Source organism: Equus asinus, chromosome 2, assembly GCF_041296235.1.
Source record: "Equus asinus isolate D_3611 breed Donkey chromosome 2, EquAss-T2T_v2, whole genome shotgun sequence".
Taxonomy (NCBI): Eukaryota; Metazoa; Chordata; class Mammalia; order Perissodactyla; family Equidae; genus Equus; species Equus asinus.
Window position 1 is genome coordinate 73,785,718 of NC_091791.1, and position 18,975 is coordinate 73,804,692.

Below are 18,975 nucleotides of genomic sequence, written 5' to 3' on the forward strand. Positions count from 1 at the left end.
AGCCCGTGAAGGGAGGGAGAAGGAGGGGAGAGTGAGTCTGCATTTCCATTTTTGCTCTTTCAAGGCCCAGTCGGGTGCAGCACCTTCCCCAGTGCCACTTAAAGCCATCTTTGGGCCCGTCATAACCCTGCGTGCCCTGTGATACCCCTGTACCTCGGATGCCATGTCTCAGCTGGCAGATACCTTTGCACTCACCTAACTCTGATATTTCCCTCAACTCCTCTGAAGCATGTGGTGACAGGTGTGCATTGTGGGTTCTTCATCGCCGCCTCTGCTCTCCATTTCACCTCAGGACAGCCCGCAGGGTGGAGACAGGCACGTCTGTGAATCCGAGTTTGCAGGAGGCAGTTTGGAGGGGATTCATCTTCTCTCTTCTCTGCAGGCATGATCATCAAGAGGAAGCGTGGGGAGATCCCCTGTCCCTTGGCTGTGGAGGCGTTTGCCGCTCACCTCAGCTACATCTGCAGATATGATGACAAGTACAGCAAGTGAGTGAACAGCCGACACCCATCCACAGGAGGGCTCTTGCAGGCTCCGCATCACAGAGTGGAGAAATTGGTGGTGGTCACTAGTTTCCCCAGGTTCACAATTGAAAGTTAAAGACCCTGTGAGAGGAATCCTGAGCCCCATCTTGGCCTCCCAGGCTCACCCGTGCAGCCCTCCTCACCTCTGGGTACCCTGCCTCCTTTGCCACCCTCTCCATCTCCTTGCCCAGAGCTGCCCTTCCTTCCACTTACTCAATGCCTGCTGTTTCTCAATTGTTGGTCCAGACCCTGCACCCTCTGTGTCTCTCTAACGCATTCTGCCCTCCTTCTCCACACCCATGGACCACTGAACATCAGGCCCAGGCATTGTCACACTGAGTATGTTTTCCAGCACTGGTTAATTTCAAATACGGACTCCTGCATCAGGCGTGGTCTCATCTTAAGCGTCCACATAGAATAGACAGTATGCATGGTGTATGTACACACATCCCCACAATACCATCTCCTGGCTGAGTGTCATTATATCCATAACAGGAACTCAAGAAATGATTGCTTTTGAACCTCAGTGTGACTATTACTACATTACTAGGATTGAGCCTCACAACCTAAAAGGCAGTTGGATGTTTACTCGGCCCTCTTTGAGGGTAATTGACATCTTCTGGGCTTTTTCATGGCAGAGAAGGGAAACCAAGGACCTGGTCTTCCCTGGAAAACTTGGCCTAAGTGTGAAAGGGAGCTCCGCTTCTTAGGGAGTCGTTGAACAAGCTCAGCACTTGCTGAGTTCCATGTGGTTATTACAAAGAAAACTATAGGTATTTAGTAGCTATCTGTTGGGTGCTGCTCTGTGCCGGGCATTTTAGTAGATTGAGGATAGTGACCCTCAAACACTTTGCATTCAAGGGGAACAGAACACAGGGATGAATCCTAAGATAGGTGTGCCCAGAAAGAACACTGTCCTCAGTCTCAGGGTCAGAGAAGGCCTCCCTGCGGTGATATCTGTCCTCGAACTGAAGGGAAGGTGGTGGTGGCAAAGAGATGTGTGCTCAGGAAAAAGGGAACCTGTTGCAGAGGCACAGAGCTGCTGATGAGCCTGACCCTGGGGAAATGGAAGCAGTTCGCTATGCACAGAACACAGCATTTGGGAAGGGCTCCTAGCAAGCAGGGAAGCCCGAGGGTCTAACTGGGCCCTGCTGACTCAGAGCTTGTGAGCTGCCCCACAGAAAGGCCTGGCTTCTGGTTTCGGAATCTCCTCAAGTGGCTCACCTGCTCCTTTGGTAGGAGTTGTCTTCATCGTCTTTGTCATAAGTAAAGTTCATTGTGACAAAGCCTCAGCAAGAGCCAGCCCTACCCCTGCCTGATTCCTACCCCCACAGCACCCCTGCAGCATCTTGCTGACCATGCTCAGGCCTTTTGGGAATCTCTCTCCTGAACTGGGTACCCAGAAACCCTCTGAGTCAGCCTTTCTTATTCTCTCTGTCCTTTTAGGTATTTCATTTGTCATAAACCAAATAAGACCTGGCAACAGGTCTTCTGGTTTGCTGTCAGTATCGCTATCAATAACGCCTACATCCTGTACAAAATGTCGGACGCCTACCACGTGAAGAGGTACAGCCGGGCACAGTTTGGCGAGAGACTTGTGAGAGAGCTGCTGGGCCTGGAGGACGCTTCTCCAACCCAGTGATGCCCTTGGCATGGGCCCCAGGCTTAGGTAAGGACCAGTTCGAGGGAGGGGCAAGAGGGAGAGAGCCTGCCATTCTGACCTACCCAACCAGACCCGGAGATGCCTTGGTGTGTGGCCCCAGCCTGGGAGGGGTGCTCAAGGCCTCTGGAGGGACCAGAATGGACCTGGTCAGAGGATGGCTGCTGTCCCAGTTTCTGTTCAAAGAAGAGTATGTCCTCCCTCCAGGAAGCAGCCACCCACCTCTCAGTGAGCGCTCTGCAGAGAGCGATGCCAGCCCAGACTCTCTACATGGGGCCAGTGCTGCTGTCAGTCGTGAGTTGCTCAGCAGGGCCCTCCATCCTCACGACACCGGTGGAGCCTGCAAAGAGACTCAACTCTTAGCACAGGGGACCTGGGAAGGCTGTTGCCACTAAAAGTGCCAGGGGTAGGATGAGGCATAGCATGTTCTGCTAGAAATACCTGCTTTGTAAAGATGTAAAGACATTTGTGACATGGTTTGATTTCATGCTATGTCTAAAGGTGACAGGAAACAAGCAAGGATGGGCTCTGTATTGCTAAGATTGTTCGAGTATGTATAGGAGACCAGAGGCTTTGCCAGCATTTGCCTGGTGCAGGCAGCACAGAACAGGTCTGAGAGTAGAAGAAAGACAAATGGGTGCCATTAAAATGCAGTGATGAAATGGGGGCGTGGTTGTCCATTCTGGTTGATAAATGAGGCATTCCTGCTCAGTTCATCTGTTTGGCTGGTGGATGGCAGAAAGGGAAAACATTGACAGAATCCCAGTGAAGTGTGATGCTATTTTTTATTTTTAAATGTATCTTCAGGTTATTTTCTTACTGTTGCTTAAGATCTTCTGTAAAAGGAAAATGTCCCCTTCTTTCCCATCCTCTCACCCCCTTGCCTCACCCCAGTCATGGCTCCTTGCATGATCACAGTTCTGTGTTCTGTGTTCTGTGCTAGGGCCAGAAGGGGCAGCTTGCTTCCAGAACAAATATGGTTGCACTCTGTTAGGGACCACAGGGGGCCTGCAGGCCGTAAGCTTTGTCACAGACATTAACAGTGGCAGAATTACTTGTTTTGAAAAATATGTAGCATTACTGAAACAAACAACAAAACGTCTCCACGGATAACCACTCACTAATTCTCTTTCTGTCGTGCGCAGTCCCTGGCAGTGTTTGCTGGTCTCAGGCCATATCCTCAGACTGGTGTGGCCAGTGTTGGCAAACCCCGCAGTGGGACCGGGCTGCCGGATTGGTTGGGTATGATTTCCCGAGGCGGGCAGGGCCTGCTCACCTTTGTGCTGAGAGGACTACTTGACAAGCATCTGGCAGTGAGGCCTCCACTTACTTCCCGAAATGAGCTGGGCTCTTTCCGAACTGAGGTTCACACATCTCCAGGGGAGCCCTCACCAGAGTGGTCAGCTGGTCTGGCGGTCCCCACAGACGAGAAACAAGTAATTTCTGGATTTCCACAATCCCCTTTCAACCCAATTTGCGTAGCCCCTGATTTTTACAAATGCAAATCTATTCTGCTCAGGCTTCGGGACTGTTTTCCTTGTTCACACCCAGTTAATTGAAAGTGTTGCTGGCAGCATGCTCCCGAATCCATGTCATTCCTGTGTCCTGGGCTCATGACCATCACCCTCCCCTGTGGTTTTGATTCAATGCCGCGGATTGTAGGCCAAGTTCCAAACTGAATTTCAGAACACCTTTGCCGTGTCCTTTAACTGGATTGAGAGCACTTTTACCACATGGAGAAATATATTTTTAATTTGTGATGCTTTTCTACAAGTTCCACTATTTCTGAGTTTAATGTGTTTCCAACACTTAAGGAGACTCTAATGAAAGCTGATGAATTTTCTTTTCTGTCCAAATAAGTAAAAGAAAAAATAAAAGTCTATTTAGATGTCGATTCTTTGTTAATGTGTGAATTTGTTTACAAAGTCAGGGACAAAACTACAGGCTATTCTTTTAAGATTTGATTTCTTGTTATATAATCTGGTGTATATGACTTTAACTGTTCCTAGTATCATGAACCATTGAGCAATTTTTTAAAAATCCAGTGAAGATTGACTAATAGAAAAATATATTGATGCCCTAGTTCTGTGAGTTTAGTTGTATTTTAGATGCCTGTGCCATTGGAGAAAATACTGCGTCTGCCTTCCAAACAGGTGATTCTTCCTCTTTTCTTCTAGTCTGTGTATGTGTTATTCCAGGTTAACGTGAAGAAGTGACGAGTAGTGGATGACTTTGCCCACCAACTAATTAGAGAGTAATTATACCATTTTAGTGCTCTGTGTCTAAAACAGTACCCACTGTTTTCTGACAAATGATTGAAAAAGACAGGAATTGAGTTGGGTTTCCAGTGGAGGTTGTGGTGACCACTCCAGCCCTCATGAGGTTGGCAAGAGTCTCTCTCCTCCTTCTGGAAGAGGGACAAATTGACATGTAGTGCTGTTAGGAGAAACTGCAGGGACATGGACCTCTCTTAGAGATGTGACTCTAGGAATTGCTGTCATTAAAGTTCACCCGGCTTGTGTCTCCCTGGGTTTGAGGGCCCTCAGGCTAACACTGGATTGGCTCATTTAGTAGCTGGCCATTCCTGGTGACCAGGAGAGGGCTGGTGAGCGGTTCTCATGAGAGGGGGGCCAGCACAGCCCTGGCAAAGGCTGTGAGGCAGGTGGGCACCGCTGCATCTCCTGACCACTGAGAGCCCTTTCCATCCTGGTCCTGCCACCATGGCAAATGAATCCCCTGTGGGATGTCTGTGCCACAGGGTCTAGAAAAGAAAAATGGAACATTGAGCTTCACAACTTAAACAAAACAAAACATCGACAAAGCTTCTAAGCTTCTCTAATGAAGATCTCTGTTGACCAAATGTCACTTAACCCTGTTCTGAGCTTCACACTGTTTGTGATGCGGGCCCACGATTGCAGCTGTGTTCATAATTAGGTAAGGTAATTCTTAGGAGAATTTAACTTGAACAGATTTCTGCTACCTTCCTTATCAGGATCTATATTTCATATCCATTGTCTCTTTTCCCCACACTCTGCTTCCCAAAAAGCCTCAGTTTTGAAAAAAGTCTTACTGTGGTCAGTGGAACATTATACTAGGGCCATATTTCAAAACTCAGGCAAGTAACATAGGAAAATCTTGGTGCCTGGATCATTCTGGGCAAAGATATCCACTTTATTGACTACGTTAGGGAAGGCCTGGCCACCAAAATTGAATGAACTCTGCAATTGCACCAGAGGCAAGAAGATTGCGGATACCCATGACAGGCACTGGAAGGCTCTGGATCACCATTTATGGCCGTGCACCACCATCATCCACGGGAACCAGCCTCAGCATCAGACAGTGAGGGGGGTCTCGAGTTGCTGGGGGAGGAAGTTAGACAGACAGACGTTATCAGTGAGTGACATGAGGAGTCCCAAGCTTCATTCATTCTCCTCCAGTCTGTGTTTAATGGCAAAAAACATTTCCCCACAGGTCATGGAGGTTTGGGTGAGAATAGTTCAATGATATACTGATGGAAGGGAGAAAGCTGACTGGGTGCTGTCCACCACGTGGCTTACTGCACCATCCCATGGCTAATGGTTTGCAAAGCAGGACGAGAAAGGCTACAGATGAGGCCAGTTTCATGTGGCCTGGAGTGCTTCCTGTGCACCAGCTCTTTTCTTTTTACAGGAACCTGTGAGGTAGGCACAGACTGTCATTGTACCCTAGTTCACAGGTGGAGAAATGGTGAGGGGAGAGGTTCAGTGGCTTGCCCAGGTAAGCCAGGTAATTTGGGGGGCACAGTCTCATGCCTAGGCTGGCCTGATGCCAGAGGCCGAGCTCTAACTGCTCTGCATCCTGGCTCCCCAGACTCATCAAGAGAGTTAGGAGTGTTAGCCCGATTTATTTAATGCCTCGATAGGGTATTTTCTCCTTTCTGTAGCTTGTATAGAATGGAACCCAAACCTCTCTTCCAAACCCAAATATTGCAGATGACACTGTGCACTCCATCCCACCATGCCTGTCACTCGCATGTGTTCTTTCTTGTCCTCAACTGAAGTGGATGTCTTTTGATTTAACGACTGATGGAGCCCAAGCTGAGCTGGGAGTGAACTGCAGTCTGGGAGGGCATTTGGACGAGGCTAGTCCTGGGCTGCAGCAGGCGCTGAGCTGGGACGTACGGCACTAGGGGAGGGGTGAGGTCCAGCCGTGGAATATGCCTGGAGTTCCCTGGCACCTGCCATCCTATGGGTGATGTGACAGAGTGACTGTTCCCCAAAATGCTACAACTGGACTCTTCCTCAGGTCTGTGCGCACTTGCCAGCTTGTTTCTGGTTGTGTCCCCCTACGTTAAGCAACAGCTCATCAACAGTCAACAGTCTTGGGTGTAGAAAGTATGCCTTACATAGTTGGGGTACCAAAGAAAAGGGACCCCCCAAAAGATCACAACAAGGTTACCTGGGAAGGTGCCCCAGCCCCTGCCCCAGGCCTCCACAGCCTGCTTTGGAGAAGAGATCCATCTATGAAGGAGCCTCTAATTATGTGGCCCCTGTATCCACATAATTGGCTGTCTCACCCAGATGCCGTCTATCTTTATTAGGAATGTTGCTGAGACTTCCCACTTTTGACTCCATTATTTAATCTTTGATTCTCTGTGGCTTCTCTCAGTGTCTCATCTTTGAAAGTATTTCTAAGCCTTCTTCTTAAGTATGTCCTTGTCTCCTGATAAAAAATAAAAGAGGAGCATGAGCTCCGCTTTGGCGGCCCAGGGTTTTGCCAGTTCGAATCCTGGGTGTGGACATGGCACCTCTCATCAAGCCATGCTGAGGTGGCATCCCACATGCCACAACTAGAAGGACCCACAACTGAAAATACACACTATGTACCAGGGGGCTTTGGGAGAAAAAGGAAAAAATCTCTAAAAAAAATAAAAAGTGAAAGACAGGGCCAGCCCCTTGGCCAAGGGGTTAAGTTCGTGCACTCCACTTGGGCGGCCCCAGGTTTTGCCAGTTCAGATCCTGGGCACGGACCTGGCACCATTCACCAAGCCATGATGAGGTGGCGTCCCACATAGCGGAACCAGAAGGACCTACAAGTAGAATATACAACTACGTACAGGGGAGCTTTGGGGAGAACAGAAAGAAAAAAAGATTGGCAACAGGTGTTAGCTCAGGTGTCATCTTAAAAAAAAAACAAACCCAATCTATGTGGATACAACATATGAAAAAAAATTAAAAATAGAGTTTCAGGTACCAAAGTGGCACTGGGACTGTTGCTATCAAATGCCAGCAGGAAGAGGGACTGGGTCAGTTGCCCCACGCTGTACATTCTCATCTTCACTAGCTACTCCGCTAACACTTCTTTTCTAAGTTACTTGGGAGTTTGACCTTTTGTGTCCCTGTTGGGAGATGAAAACTGAGGAAGAGGAGAGGGCCGCTTTCTTCGGTAAAAGATCTGCAGGAGAGCGGAATACGATGGGGGAGTGCACGGCTTGTGCTCATGTGAGGGACCCCATGCTTCCTAAGGGGAGGAGGCCTCTGGCTGAGGAAGTGCAGCAGGAATGAAAGGGGACAGCTGGCGCACAGAGAGCTCCCAGCTTCTCTCTTGCTGCCAAGAGGCACCACCTGGGTGGCACACCTCCCCTTTTGATATTTCTCAGTAATCCCTCATTCATTTTCTTATTCATTCCTTTGACAAATCTTCATCAAAGCCTAACTGGAATAAGAAGCAATATTTAATGTGTGGAGGTATTCATGGTCCAGGTTTGGTTGTAGGCTCTCTGCCTGGTTACTTCGTTTGATCCTCAGCATTGCCGTGTGAGCCGGGAACTGTCAGTCTCCCCCTTTTGTGGTTGGGGAAAGTGATGTTTCGAGAGCCTGTGGGAGGGCCCACCCTAGAGTGTGGAGCTGAGGTGCCCCTCAGTCCCTCCATTGCTGACTCAGCCCCCATGGCTGAACTACTACCAGCAGGTGTTGTGCTGGGAGCTGGGCGCAGGCCAACCACCAAACCTGGTCTGTGCCCTCGAGGGGGCTGTGATGCAGGTATGTGGAGGGCACAAGGTGGGCTGATAATCCCCCCTAAGGAAAGGTTTCAGTGAGGGGGCGAGGTCCTGGACTGTGATGGATGGCATTGCTGCCCGATGCAGCAGTGCACACCCCCTCTGAAATTTGGGGCGCTTTACCTTGACAGGCATTGGGTACACCTGGCTTAGCGTATCCCCAAAAAGATGGAATCTAAGCTGCCTCAGAAGGTGGGAACTAGACTGCATCTGACCAGGACTTGCCAATTTGTCCTGTGGCCAGTGATACGTAAGTTTTTGGAAAGCATGGCACTGCATGTGAGCAACAAGGCAAAAAGTGGTTCCAGCTGCTCAAGAGATCATAACCAAGCAAGAAGAAAGTTTCCTATCTCATAAATAGTAATATGCAGTCACAACATTTTTATTCCCTTCATTCCCCCAATGGCTTCTATTTGGTTCTATTTTCTCCAAGGAAATATGGCATTGACTTCTTTTTCCAGCCTGACAACTGATGTGAGGGTTTGCTTGTCCCCAGTTAACTGCTAGTGTCACACCTTCCCCCGCTAAGAAAGGGCCACAACTTTGGCAAAAGTAGTGGTAGAAAAAAATTATTAATTGGGCAGATGAGATTTTAGCTTTTTTTGCTCTTTCCCTGGACTTGGCTGTCTTTTTTAAAATTCATCCAGCTTCACACTTGAAACCTCCCTCCCAGTGAGAATGCAGAAGGAATGAACAGGAGCAGGAAGGAGGGAATGGAGTTTGTATTATTTGGATAGGTTAGAAAGATGGACCCAGAACAGTTGTATACATTTTTTAGGTGTAAATTTAAGATCTAGAGTTGTGGGATTGTGGAATTTTTGATTGAGGCATGTTTTGGTCACTTTCATCCATTTCAACATAATGCCATAATGTCACAACATAATGTGACTTTTAAAAGTCCCCTTATCATACTTATCAGTAATTATCAATAGGAGTACAGTGTCCAAAATGGGACAAATGCTCTGCTAGATCCTGTGACAGTCAAACCATGTGTCCTGTTGTGGCCCCCACCCTACAACAAGAGACACCACCCAGCTAGGGGGTCAGGCAGCTAGGATACTGGGTCCACGCAGAGACCAAGTGGTAGGAGGGGCAGATCGGAAAACTGGGGCCGATTAACTTGGTGGACTCAGAAGGGCGCCTGGCCTTCATCTCTGGACCAGCCCCCCTTCCATGTGGTGCACGTAGCTGGGAGGCAGCCTCCAGCTCAGTGTTCCTACCATTTAGAGCTGCCCAACATCAGAACAGGATGCCTCTGAAAGCAGGGAACACTCTGCCTATCCCTAAATATCTCCCACCGGAGGCAACTCCCTGCATAGGAGGGTCCCAGAGGGCATTCACAGTGGCAGGAGGTGGCCCTAACTCCAGGCTGTGGGCTTGGGCAGGACACCCCTGCTGGCAGCTCTGATCTTAACCAAGGAGGAGCAGAAAATAGCCACAAAACAAAGCTCTGACTACTGGGCAGATGAAGAAGGAACTGAATTATGAAGACGCCTGCTGCTCTCCAGAGGATGCCCGCCCCCCCGCCCCGGCTGCTCGCCCTCGTCCTCTTCCTCTTCCTCAAATGGAGGACCTTGAGGTCAGGGGTCGCAGCCATCAGTGACGAGGAGATCTGTGTCAAAGAATCTGGAAAGACTGCTGTTCCATTTGAAAATATCTTTGCCACCATTAGATTATCTCTTTTTTTCTTTCAATTTTCAGTTAAGAATCTCAAGGAGAAAGTTTTTAGTCTTACCAGGAACTGCACGCGTGTAGCCCTTGGGGACGCCACACACCTCCATCCCCTCCCCTTTGTGAAGATTAAGCATAGCCTTTTGTTAAGATTTTGATTTTACAATAAGACATGCTTGCAATAAATTTTTACAAATTTTGTATACCATGAGCTAAATTCTGAGTTCTAAAACGTGAAGTATGGCCAAAATTATGATTTAATTCAGATATCTTATCACATGATTTTTATTTGTTCAACAGTTCATGTACAGTCAGCAACTTTGAAATACAGTCAGGTATATTGCATTTGCCTCTCTAGTGGGTTCTTCTTGGGGCTGGGGAGGGCTGATGAGGGAGGGAGGACGTGATAAAGGCAGTTCATGGAAAGCATCATGGGACCAGCTGCCAGAAGTGAATAATCGCAAAGGTTGGGCAAAGCATGGGGCGTCCACCCCAGGGATTCTCCACAAGGTGAAGAGGGATGGCAGGTAAGGGGGCCCTGGCGGCTGCAGGCACGTCCCTAACACTTGCTGCTGATCCTGGGAGGAGTCAGAGGGGCCCCCTTGGGGATCCTCCTCCGTGTCCCCCTCCCGTCTTCTCTGTGTGTGTGTCGGGGCAGCAGGGCGAGCACAGGAGCCTGTACCACCAGAGGGTGGATTGTGCAATCTGCAGCTCCCGCAGCTGCTGCCATCACCACTGCCCTGTCATCTTCTTCCCTTTCCTCGGAAGGTTGTGGAATCAGAAGCACGAAACTGGGGTGAGCATGTGCTGTCAGAAGGTAGGTGCTTGTGAGCAAAGTGAGAGAAGAAAGGAAAAGTCTCTGAGTGAGATAGGGGTGGTGGGGCGGGGGGGTCATCTACCAAACAGAAGGGACATGACTGGTGGCAATATCCTAAAAGGCCATAAAGTGGAAATTGTTTTCATTAATATAGAAAATTTTTATGTATGATGAGATGTCTGATCCCACTTTCCAGGGTTCTTTTTACACTTCCTAACAGGAGAGTATAAAAATTTTGAGAAATGTGTGCTTTTCAGCTTAAAATAGGAAATTTTTTTTTTGGAGGAAGATTAGCCCTAAGCTAACTGCTGCCAATCTTCTTTTTTCCGAGGAAGACTGGCCCTGAGCTAACATCCATGCCCATCCTTCTCCACTTTATATGTGGGACGCCTACCACAGCGTGGTGTGCCAAGTGGTGCCATGTCCGCACCCAGGATCCGAACTGGCGAACCCCGGGCCGCCGAGAAGTGGAACATGCGCACTTAACCGCTGCGCCATCGGGCCGGCCCCAGGAGCTAAAATATTTTTACAGCACATTCTAGCAATGTTTTAAGTTCTTGTGTAAACCAAAAGTAATTTTCAAACACCCTTTTAAAGCTTTCAAATCCTTGTGCACCAAGCCTTTTAGTAGGCACTGAGTTTACCTTGACTTAGTCATGTTTTGTTGACCCAGTGGGATCATTTTCTACAGTCAGTGACTTCCTCCCACCATCACCTTTATCTGTCTTCCCTCCATTTTTCCTTTCTACATCTCTCTGCCTCTGCCTTCTCTCTCTGCAGACATCTCCCCTTCTCCCTCTCTCCCTCTCCCTCTTTCCCACAATCCTTGGGTGAGCCCGGGAGTCATTCCTGACTTTCCTCTCCAAATGCAGAGGGGCCAGTCTGGGTCCTTCCTCCTGTTATCTGGCATCCAGAGGGGATGTGAGCTTTTGTATCAAAGACATTGTGAGGGCAGAGACACCTCAGAAAGAGACAAGCCTTTAACAAGGATGAGGCAAGACCCTTTATAGCTGAGAATGGATGACAGGATTTAATTTACTGATCCTAGGGGCCCATGCCACATTTAGTAAACTTTCATGTGGACCTCTTTGGGGATCTCAGGAATACTCACAAAATCAAACAGCTGCTTTTGGGTTTGAGAAAGAGGTCAGCAGAGGGAAAGTGGACTAGAAGTCATTCATTAAAGAAACTTATTGAGCTCTTCTAAACCACTAGACGCTGGGGATGTAATCAAAGACTGTCACGTAGTGGGAGAGAGACACAGAAATACCTAATGTGACCAGAGTAATAATAGTATGTAAAAAAAAGTAAGGAGCAGTGACCATATTTTCTCACCCACAAATGGGGATACATGGGCTGAACCATGTTCTGTCACGGGGCAGAATATTTTTAAAGGAATTGCTATGGGAGATCTGTATGGATCAGAGAGAGGTCAGGTGTGAATGTTACTTCACAAAATGAATGGACTTGTTTATTAGAGCAAACGTGTGTGACAGTCTCATTTTGGACCAAAGGCTCTGGGATTTGCCATTGGGACAGTCTTGGGCTGCTGGGCACAAACAACAATTCTACCCCAGTTTAACCACCCTGATACTACGAAGCAAGAGAATGTGAACTCTACCCATGTTAAGATTTCTACTGAAGGGAGAGATGATCCTGAAGAAGTCAAAGACAACTGGACACGGGATTCTCTGTGACAGGCACATCTTGTTTAGGGAGCAGTGGCTGACTCAGCCTCCCTTCCTACACCCCCTCCTGTCCCCAGTCCCAGGAACTAGAGGAAGATGGAGTGAGGTTTTCCTTAGTGACTCCCTCACCTAGTTGCCCCAGCCCTCAGCAGCAATCTGTCCTTGGACACCTCAGGGAAGCTTGGTGGTAGCCGTGGCTTTGTATTCACATTCATCATCCAGCAAGACAAAGAGTCTAGAGACTAGGTGGAGGGAGCAATCAAACCTCAAAGTTGAGACCCATGGCCTTCAAGAATAAGTTTATTCATGGAGATAATAGGGTAGAGTATTTAAAACTCCAGGAGGAGTGTTGCCTTGCTGTAGAGAGTAGAAGGGCTGGGAAGAGGGGAAGGTGTAGATGGCTTTGTCTTATTTCAACAGTGTTAGAATGAAAAGAGACAATACGTAACAGCCTGCTCTCACCTCAGTTAAATCATCTTCCAAACCAGATTTTTGGTCCACCCCCTGCCTTCCTCAGTCTACCTCCTTTGAGATGAAGCTTTTACCACATCTGCCCAGCAGAGGGCAGGAGAGTATACCTCATGAGCCTCACTGGGGCGTGCAAAATGCAGTGTTGCTTCAACAAGTGTGTTCTGAGTTTGGGCTCGGGCTGTGTTCTAGGCACTGTGGATGTGGCAGTAAATAAGACAGGCAGAGTCTCTTGATCTAGAGCAAGGAAAGAGAACAATAAGCTAGCATCAAGACCACGCCATGGGGGAGGGAATGAGAAAGGAACTTGCTGCTGAATCCGACATGCATCCAACAAACAGACTGGGCACTTGTTATGCTCCAGGCTCCTCTAGGGACAGTTGACAAGACAGAGATCCCTGCCCTCCTGCAGCTTACACTCTAGCAGGGGGACGAGTACACAATAAGCCAAAAAGTGGTTTCACGGTATATTAAAAGCTACCAAGTGCGACAGCAAAGAGGAAGAGTTGGTTTTGGGGAGGGCTTGGCATGGGGCAGCAGGACAAGAGGGGCAGATTGGAGCTAGTTCCAAGGGGGGTCAGCCCAGCAGCTCCAGGACCCACTGCAGCCCCGTCCTCACCGTTGCCCCGCTGGGACCACAGGGCATGCTGGTCCCATCTCCAGGCCAAGGGTAGGGGCTGCTCCTCTGGAGCGGCAGCCCCTGGTGCCCTTGAGGAAGAGCAGGGGTTGTGTGAGGTGAGGATGACGGGTCAGAGAGGCCATGGAGGGCTTGCTCTAGGAAACAAGAATGTTTGCATAAACAAGCAGTAAGCAGGAGGGTTCCCAGGCCGAAGAGGGCAAGGAGAGGATGGACGTGGGTACCGACTGAGGAAGTGGTTATTGGAAAAGAGGGAAGGAAGGAGGGGATGGGAGGGTCAAAAGGAGGGGTAGGGGTGGGAGTAGCCTTGAGCCCACCCTGCAAGGGAGATCCGGGGGAATAAATGTCTTTCTCCTCCCCAGCCTCACTCCCCCCGCCTCCCATCTCCTACCATTGGCCCCAGTAGCCAAACCTGGGACATCAGAGACCCACACAGACCTGACTCCTCGAAATCAGGAAGAGAGCAGGGACTGGCTCTACAGAGTTGGTGGACAATTTCCAGCAAAGGCTTCACGCTGTGGGGTTGGGGAGGTGGAGGGATGGGAGAAAGGCAGGGCTGTGGTGCCTGCTAAGATGAACTGTGCCCGAAGTCTGCCTGGACAGCCCGTTTTGGATCTCATGTCTCTTTCTGAGGTTTCATCCTTAGCACGCTGGCATCTTGTGGGTTGGCGGCAACATAGGTCCCATCTGCAGGAAGCACCTGTGCGGGGACCCCCAGAGGTTTGCGGGACGCCCGCTGTTCCTGCCGCCTGTTGGTGGTCCACGTGCCTGGGGTGGAGGAGGGCTGTCCTGAGCGTCAGGAGGCCTCCTTATTCTCTTGATAGGTTCCCGCAAGTACCATGGCTCTTTAACCAACAGGACTTGAGAACAGTCCCAAATGTGGTTTGTGTAGTGGCAGGAAGACCTGTTGTGACTAGATATATTTTTCCTTAGATAAACCAAGAGAGACGAGTCACACGGCCTGGGGTGTGTGATGCTTCTGAAGGAGCTGAGCCGTGGGTCCAAAGAGCTCTGGGTTCAGTTCCTGACTTGTTGGCACACTGGTGGCCTGTTTGGGCTTCAGTGTTCTCGTTTGTTTAAGGGAGATAATAACATCAATTTGAATGGTTGTCTGTGTGGGAAGACAGGGCCCACTCCCCACCCCCTCTCCTGAGGCCTGGCATTCACAACCCCTCTGATGACGGAAGGCCAAGTAGAAACGGAAACATCCTTTACCAGGGAACATGCTAGACACGTTCCAGGAAGAGGCCATCTTTCTGGGGTGAAAAGGTAGACCCCCTAAAATATGTTCCCTTTTTCCTCCAAGCTGCCCACCCCACCCCCGAGCACAGCAGAACCCAATGGAGACAGTGCAGCTCAAAGTGAGGTGGGCATGGCAGGGGGCAAAGGGATTACAGGTCCATGGGATGTGGGGAGGGGTGACAGAAAGGGGCACATGGCCCTGTAGGGAGTGCTCCCTATCTAGATCTTAGGAGCTGGGACAGGCAGAAGAGATTTAGGAAGCCAGTCCTGGACCTCCCCGCTTCCTCCCTGCTCCTCACCCCCAGCTCTGCAGGGTTGAAAAACACCATTTGAACTTTAAGAAATTAATTTTTTTCTGAAATCTGTATGTTTTACCTGCTCCCCTTGCTTGTGGAGTGCCCACTCTTCCTTTTGGTAATAATGGACACTTGCTACTTAAAGATTTGCTGTAGGTGCTCAAAATATGGTAAATGTTATGGAGATGGATAGAGGACCCCAGAGGGACCACAGCCGACTGTAGATGTCCAAGTGTTTCTAGAAGATGGCTTGCCTCTAAGTGAAACCAAAAGGTTTCAATGGGGTGTTAGGCCCTGTCGACCTGCTACCACCGTCAGGGAGTCAAAGTAGAAAACAGAGGAGCTCTGACTGTTTTCCACAGTGGCTGCACCATTTTGCATTCCACCCAACAATGCACAAGGGTTCCAGTTTCTCCACATCCTTGCCAACACTTGTCTTTTGTTTTTTTGATAATAGCCATTTTAACAGGTGTGAGGTAACATCTCATGGTGGTTTTGATTTGCATTTACCTGAAAATTAGTGATGTTAGCATTTTTTCATACACCTGTTGGCTCTGTGTGTGTCTTCTTTGGAAAAGTTAAAAATAGAACTGCCATATCATCCAGCAATCCTACTCTGGGTATATATCGAAAAGAACTGAAATCAGGATCTCAAAGAGCTATTAGTGCTTCCCTGTTCATTGCAGCATTATTCCTGATAGCCAAGATGTAGAAACGACCTAAATATCCATTGACAGATGAATGGATAAAGAAAATGTGGCACATATATACAATGGAATATTATTCAACTTTTAAAAATAAGGAAATTCTACATTATGTGACAACGTGGATGAGCATTATGCTAAGTGAAATAAGCCAGACACAGAAAGACAAATATTGCAGAATTCCGCTTATGTAAGGTACCTAAAATAGTCAAATTCATAGAATCAGAGAGTGGAATGGCAGTTTCCAGGGGCTGGATGGGGGGAATGGGGAGATACTAATCGATAGATATAAAGTCTCAGTTAAGCAAGATGAGTAAGCTGTAGAGATTGGCTGTATAACATTGTGCCTACAGTCAACAATACCATATTGTACCCTTAAAAATTTGTTGAGAGGATAGATCTCATGTTGTGTTCTTACCACAAGAAGATAAAATGCAAAAAAATTAGAAGACGGAGCCACAAGCGGGTCTCCTTGCTGCCAGACCCAGAGCAGGACGTTAGAGGGCTCCTTTCACTGCCGGCTGGGTGCAGCCAACTACATTAGCAGGTCTTCCATCCGCATCCAGATGAAGTGCCAGGCGGTGGAGCGGGTAGACACAGGAGGATGCTCCAGGGAGGACTGTGTGTTTGATTCTGGATGGCTTTTGGGATGAGGGTAAATAAACAGCCATCTTTCCAGAATGGTCTAGGCTAATCTTGCCAAAAGCTAGCAGCACAGGTATAGGGACCTCTCAGGGTCTCTCCATTATCTGAGGATTGGCTCACGCAATAGGAGTGCTTAGAATAAACAAGTTCTTTTTCTGCTCCCGCAGACAGCAGGCTGAGGGACAATCACAGCTGATATTGTGCAGGAAGGATTCTGTCGACCCCCCTCCCCATCCCCGCAGTGGGCAGCTGCTGGCCCTGCTGGGATCTGAAAGACCCTGAACGTCCTCCCTACCCAAAGGGGGTGCTCCCACCATTACCACAGCTTAGGAGGTCCATGCTTTGTTCTCTAAGGTAAAAGTCCCCCAGCCCCCCAAGGGTAATAGATAAACTACCTTCCATTAACGGTTTAATGTGAATAAGTTAATTGCTATCATTCATTTTAATTCATTCAGCCAGTCATTCTGGGAAGAACTGTGCATAAAGGAAAGGGTGTCAACTGTTTCCTGAATGCCAGGTTGCAAAGCTAAATAAGACCCAGGTCCTGTCTCCCCAACAGTTCACAGTGCAGCTGGGAGGGAGATGCAGAAGCAGTGAGCTCTTCTGGACTGAGGTGAGAATTCCGTGCACAGTGCTATGGAAACCTAAACGAATGTTCTGGGACTGTGCACAGTGCTATGGAAACCTGAAAGAATGTTCTGGGACGAGGGAGTGACTGAGAGAAAAGTAGGGCTTCAGGGATAAGTGAGCTGCAAGATAAGCACATTCAAGGGGGAGTGAACCAGGGCGCAGGGGTGGTGAGTGGTTAGAAAGGGTTTAAAAAGGGAGATCAAGACCTGGTGGTGCCGGGCCTCATGGGCAGGAAAAGGTTTTGTTTTGTTTTTTCCTATAGGGCAGGAGTAAGGGCTCTAGCTGTAAAGAAAAATATTGTTTTGTGTGTGTATATGTGATTTTTTTTTCTTGGAAGGAGGTCCATTGAGTTTATCAGATCTGTAATCTTTGAATGCCTCAGGGTGCCCCTGCTTTGGGGTGCTCAAAACTGCAAGACTTTGAGAACTCTTTCCACAGGAACACAACTGTGCTCTAGAAAGTTCTGGCAGACAGCTGTACAGCAGGAAGTCGGACAAGCAGGTTGATGACGCTGAGGCCTGAACCTGGGTGGGCTCTGGGACCCAAAGGACCTGGCACAGGCCTGGTCCAGTGGCCTTTGCTTCCTGATCATGGGAACCACTGCACTCTATTTTCTCTGTATGAGAAGAGTCCACGTGAACTGGATTTTTATAAAGTTGTTGCTGCCACGATATCAATGGAAGCAGCATCTTTCTTCACGTAGATATTTATGTGTCTTCTATGTAGCTGACACTCTTCCGGGCATCGAGGTGGGAAGGTGAATCAATGTCAGAACAGGGGTTCTGGGGGGTCTTATATCCTGGTGAGACATACAGCGAGCACACACAGAATCAAGAACATTCCAGAAAGTGGTATGAAAATAGAAGTGAGGGCGGGAGGCATCTTTGAGGGGATGTTTGAGCTGAGGCTTCTCTGAGGAGAAGAGGAGACAGGTACTTAAAACCTTGAAGAAGAGCATTCTCAGCAGAGGGAGTGGCCAGCGCAGTGGAAAAGTCAACTCGGAAGTTAAAGGAGCAGAAAGAAGCCTGGAGTCAGGCGCAGAGTGACAGGGCAGGAGGTAGGGGACAGGGGGCAAGACCCAGCCTCAGCTGGCCTGGGCAGGAGGGAGGGTCGCAGACTAACAGTATTTTGAAGCCATTGGAGGGTTTTCTTTTTGTTTTTTAAAATGTGCAAGTAACCTCATTTGATTTTTTAAAAATAATTTTATACTTTGAGGGGGCCGGCCCCATGGCCGAGTGGTTAAATTGGCGCACTCCGTTTCGGAGGCCCAGGGTTTCACCAGTTCAGATCCTGGGCACAGACATGGCACCACTCATCAAGCCATGCTGAGGTGGCGTCCCACATGCCAGAACTAGAAGGGCCCACAACTAAAAATACATAACTATGTACTGGGGGACTTTGGGAGAAAAAGGAAAAAATAAAATCTTAATAATAATAATAATAATTTTATATTTTGAAATACTTCAAGCCTCACAAGAAGTTGCAAAAGGAGTAGAGAGCTTTCCCATGTACCCTCACCCAGGGTCTTCCAATGATAACCCCTCACAGACTTGAGGCTCCTTGTCTGAACGGGAAGGCGGCGTCGGTATGGCCTTATTACCTCAGGACCTTGTTTGGCTCCATCTGTCTTAAGCCGTCTCTCTCTCGGTGTGTTGATTATATAGACCTATGACATCCTGTCATGTGTGTGGACTCCAAGAACCACCACCGTCAGGATGTCATCTCCACTCAGAAACCCCTCATTTTTCGCTTTCTTCCTTTCTTATTAAGATAGAAAACATGTACGGTAAATTGTGTAAACTGCACTAATCTTAAGTGTCTAAGCTGTCAACTAAAAAAAATAAATGGCTGAAACATTCACTTTTATTTCATTGCTTTATTGAGATGTAATTTAGACAACAAAAAGTTCATGCATTTGAAGTGTACAGTTGAATGGTTTTTAATATGTTTACAGGG

General features: G+C 48.4%; 1 protein-coding gene across 3 annotated transcripts in view; it reads left to right on the forward strand.

Moving 5' to 3' along the window:
• Positions 1–18,975, forward strand: part of PGBD5 (piggyBac transposable element derived 5) — a 144,604-nt gene that overhangs the window by 109,681 nt on the left and 15,948 nt on the right. For 2 of the 3 annotated variants that reach the window (XR_006519518.2, XR_011496053.1), the window contains exons 6-7: positions 383–488; positions 1,971–2,193. Coding sequence is in view for 1 of the 3 variants with exons in the window: in XM_044757728.2 (XP_044613663.2) it covers positions 383–488; positions 1,971–2,166 (302 nt within the window). In the remaining 2 variants the exon portion in view is untranslated. Of the gene's footprint in view, positions 1–382; positions 489–1,970; positions 4,354–18,975 lie in introns of those variants that run through there. The other variant, XM_044757728.2, reaches the window with a different exon arrangement.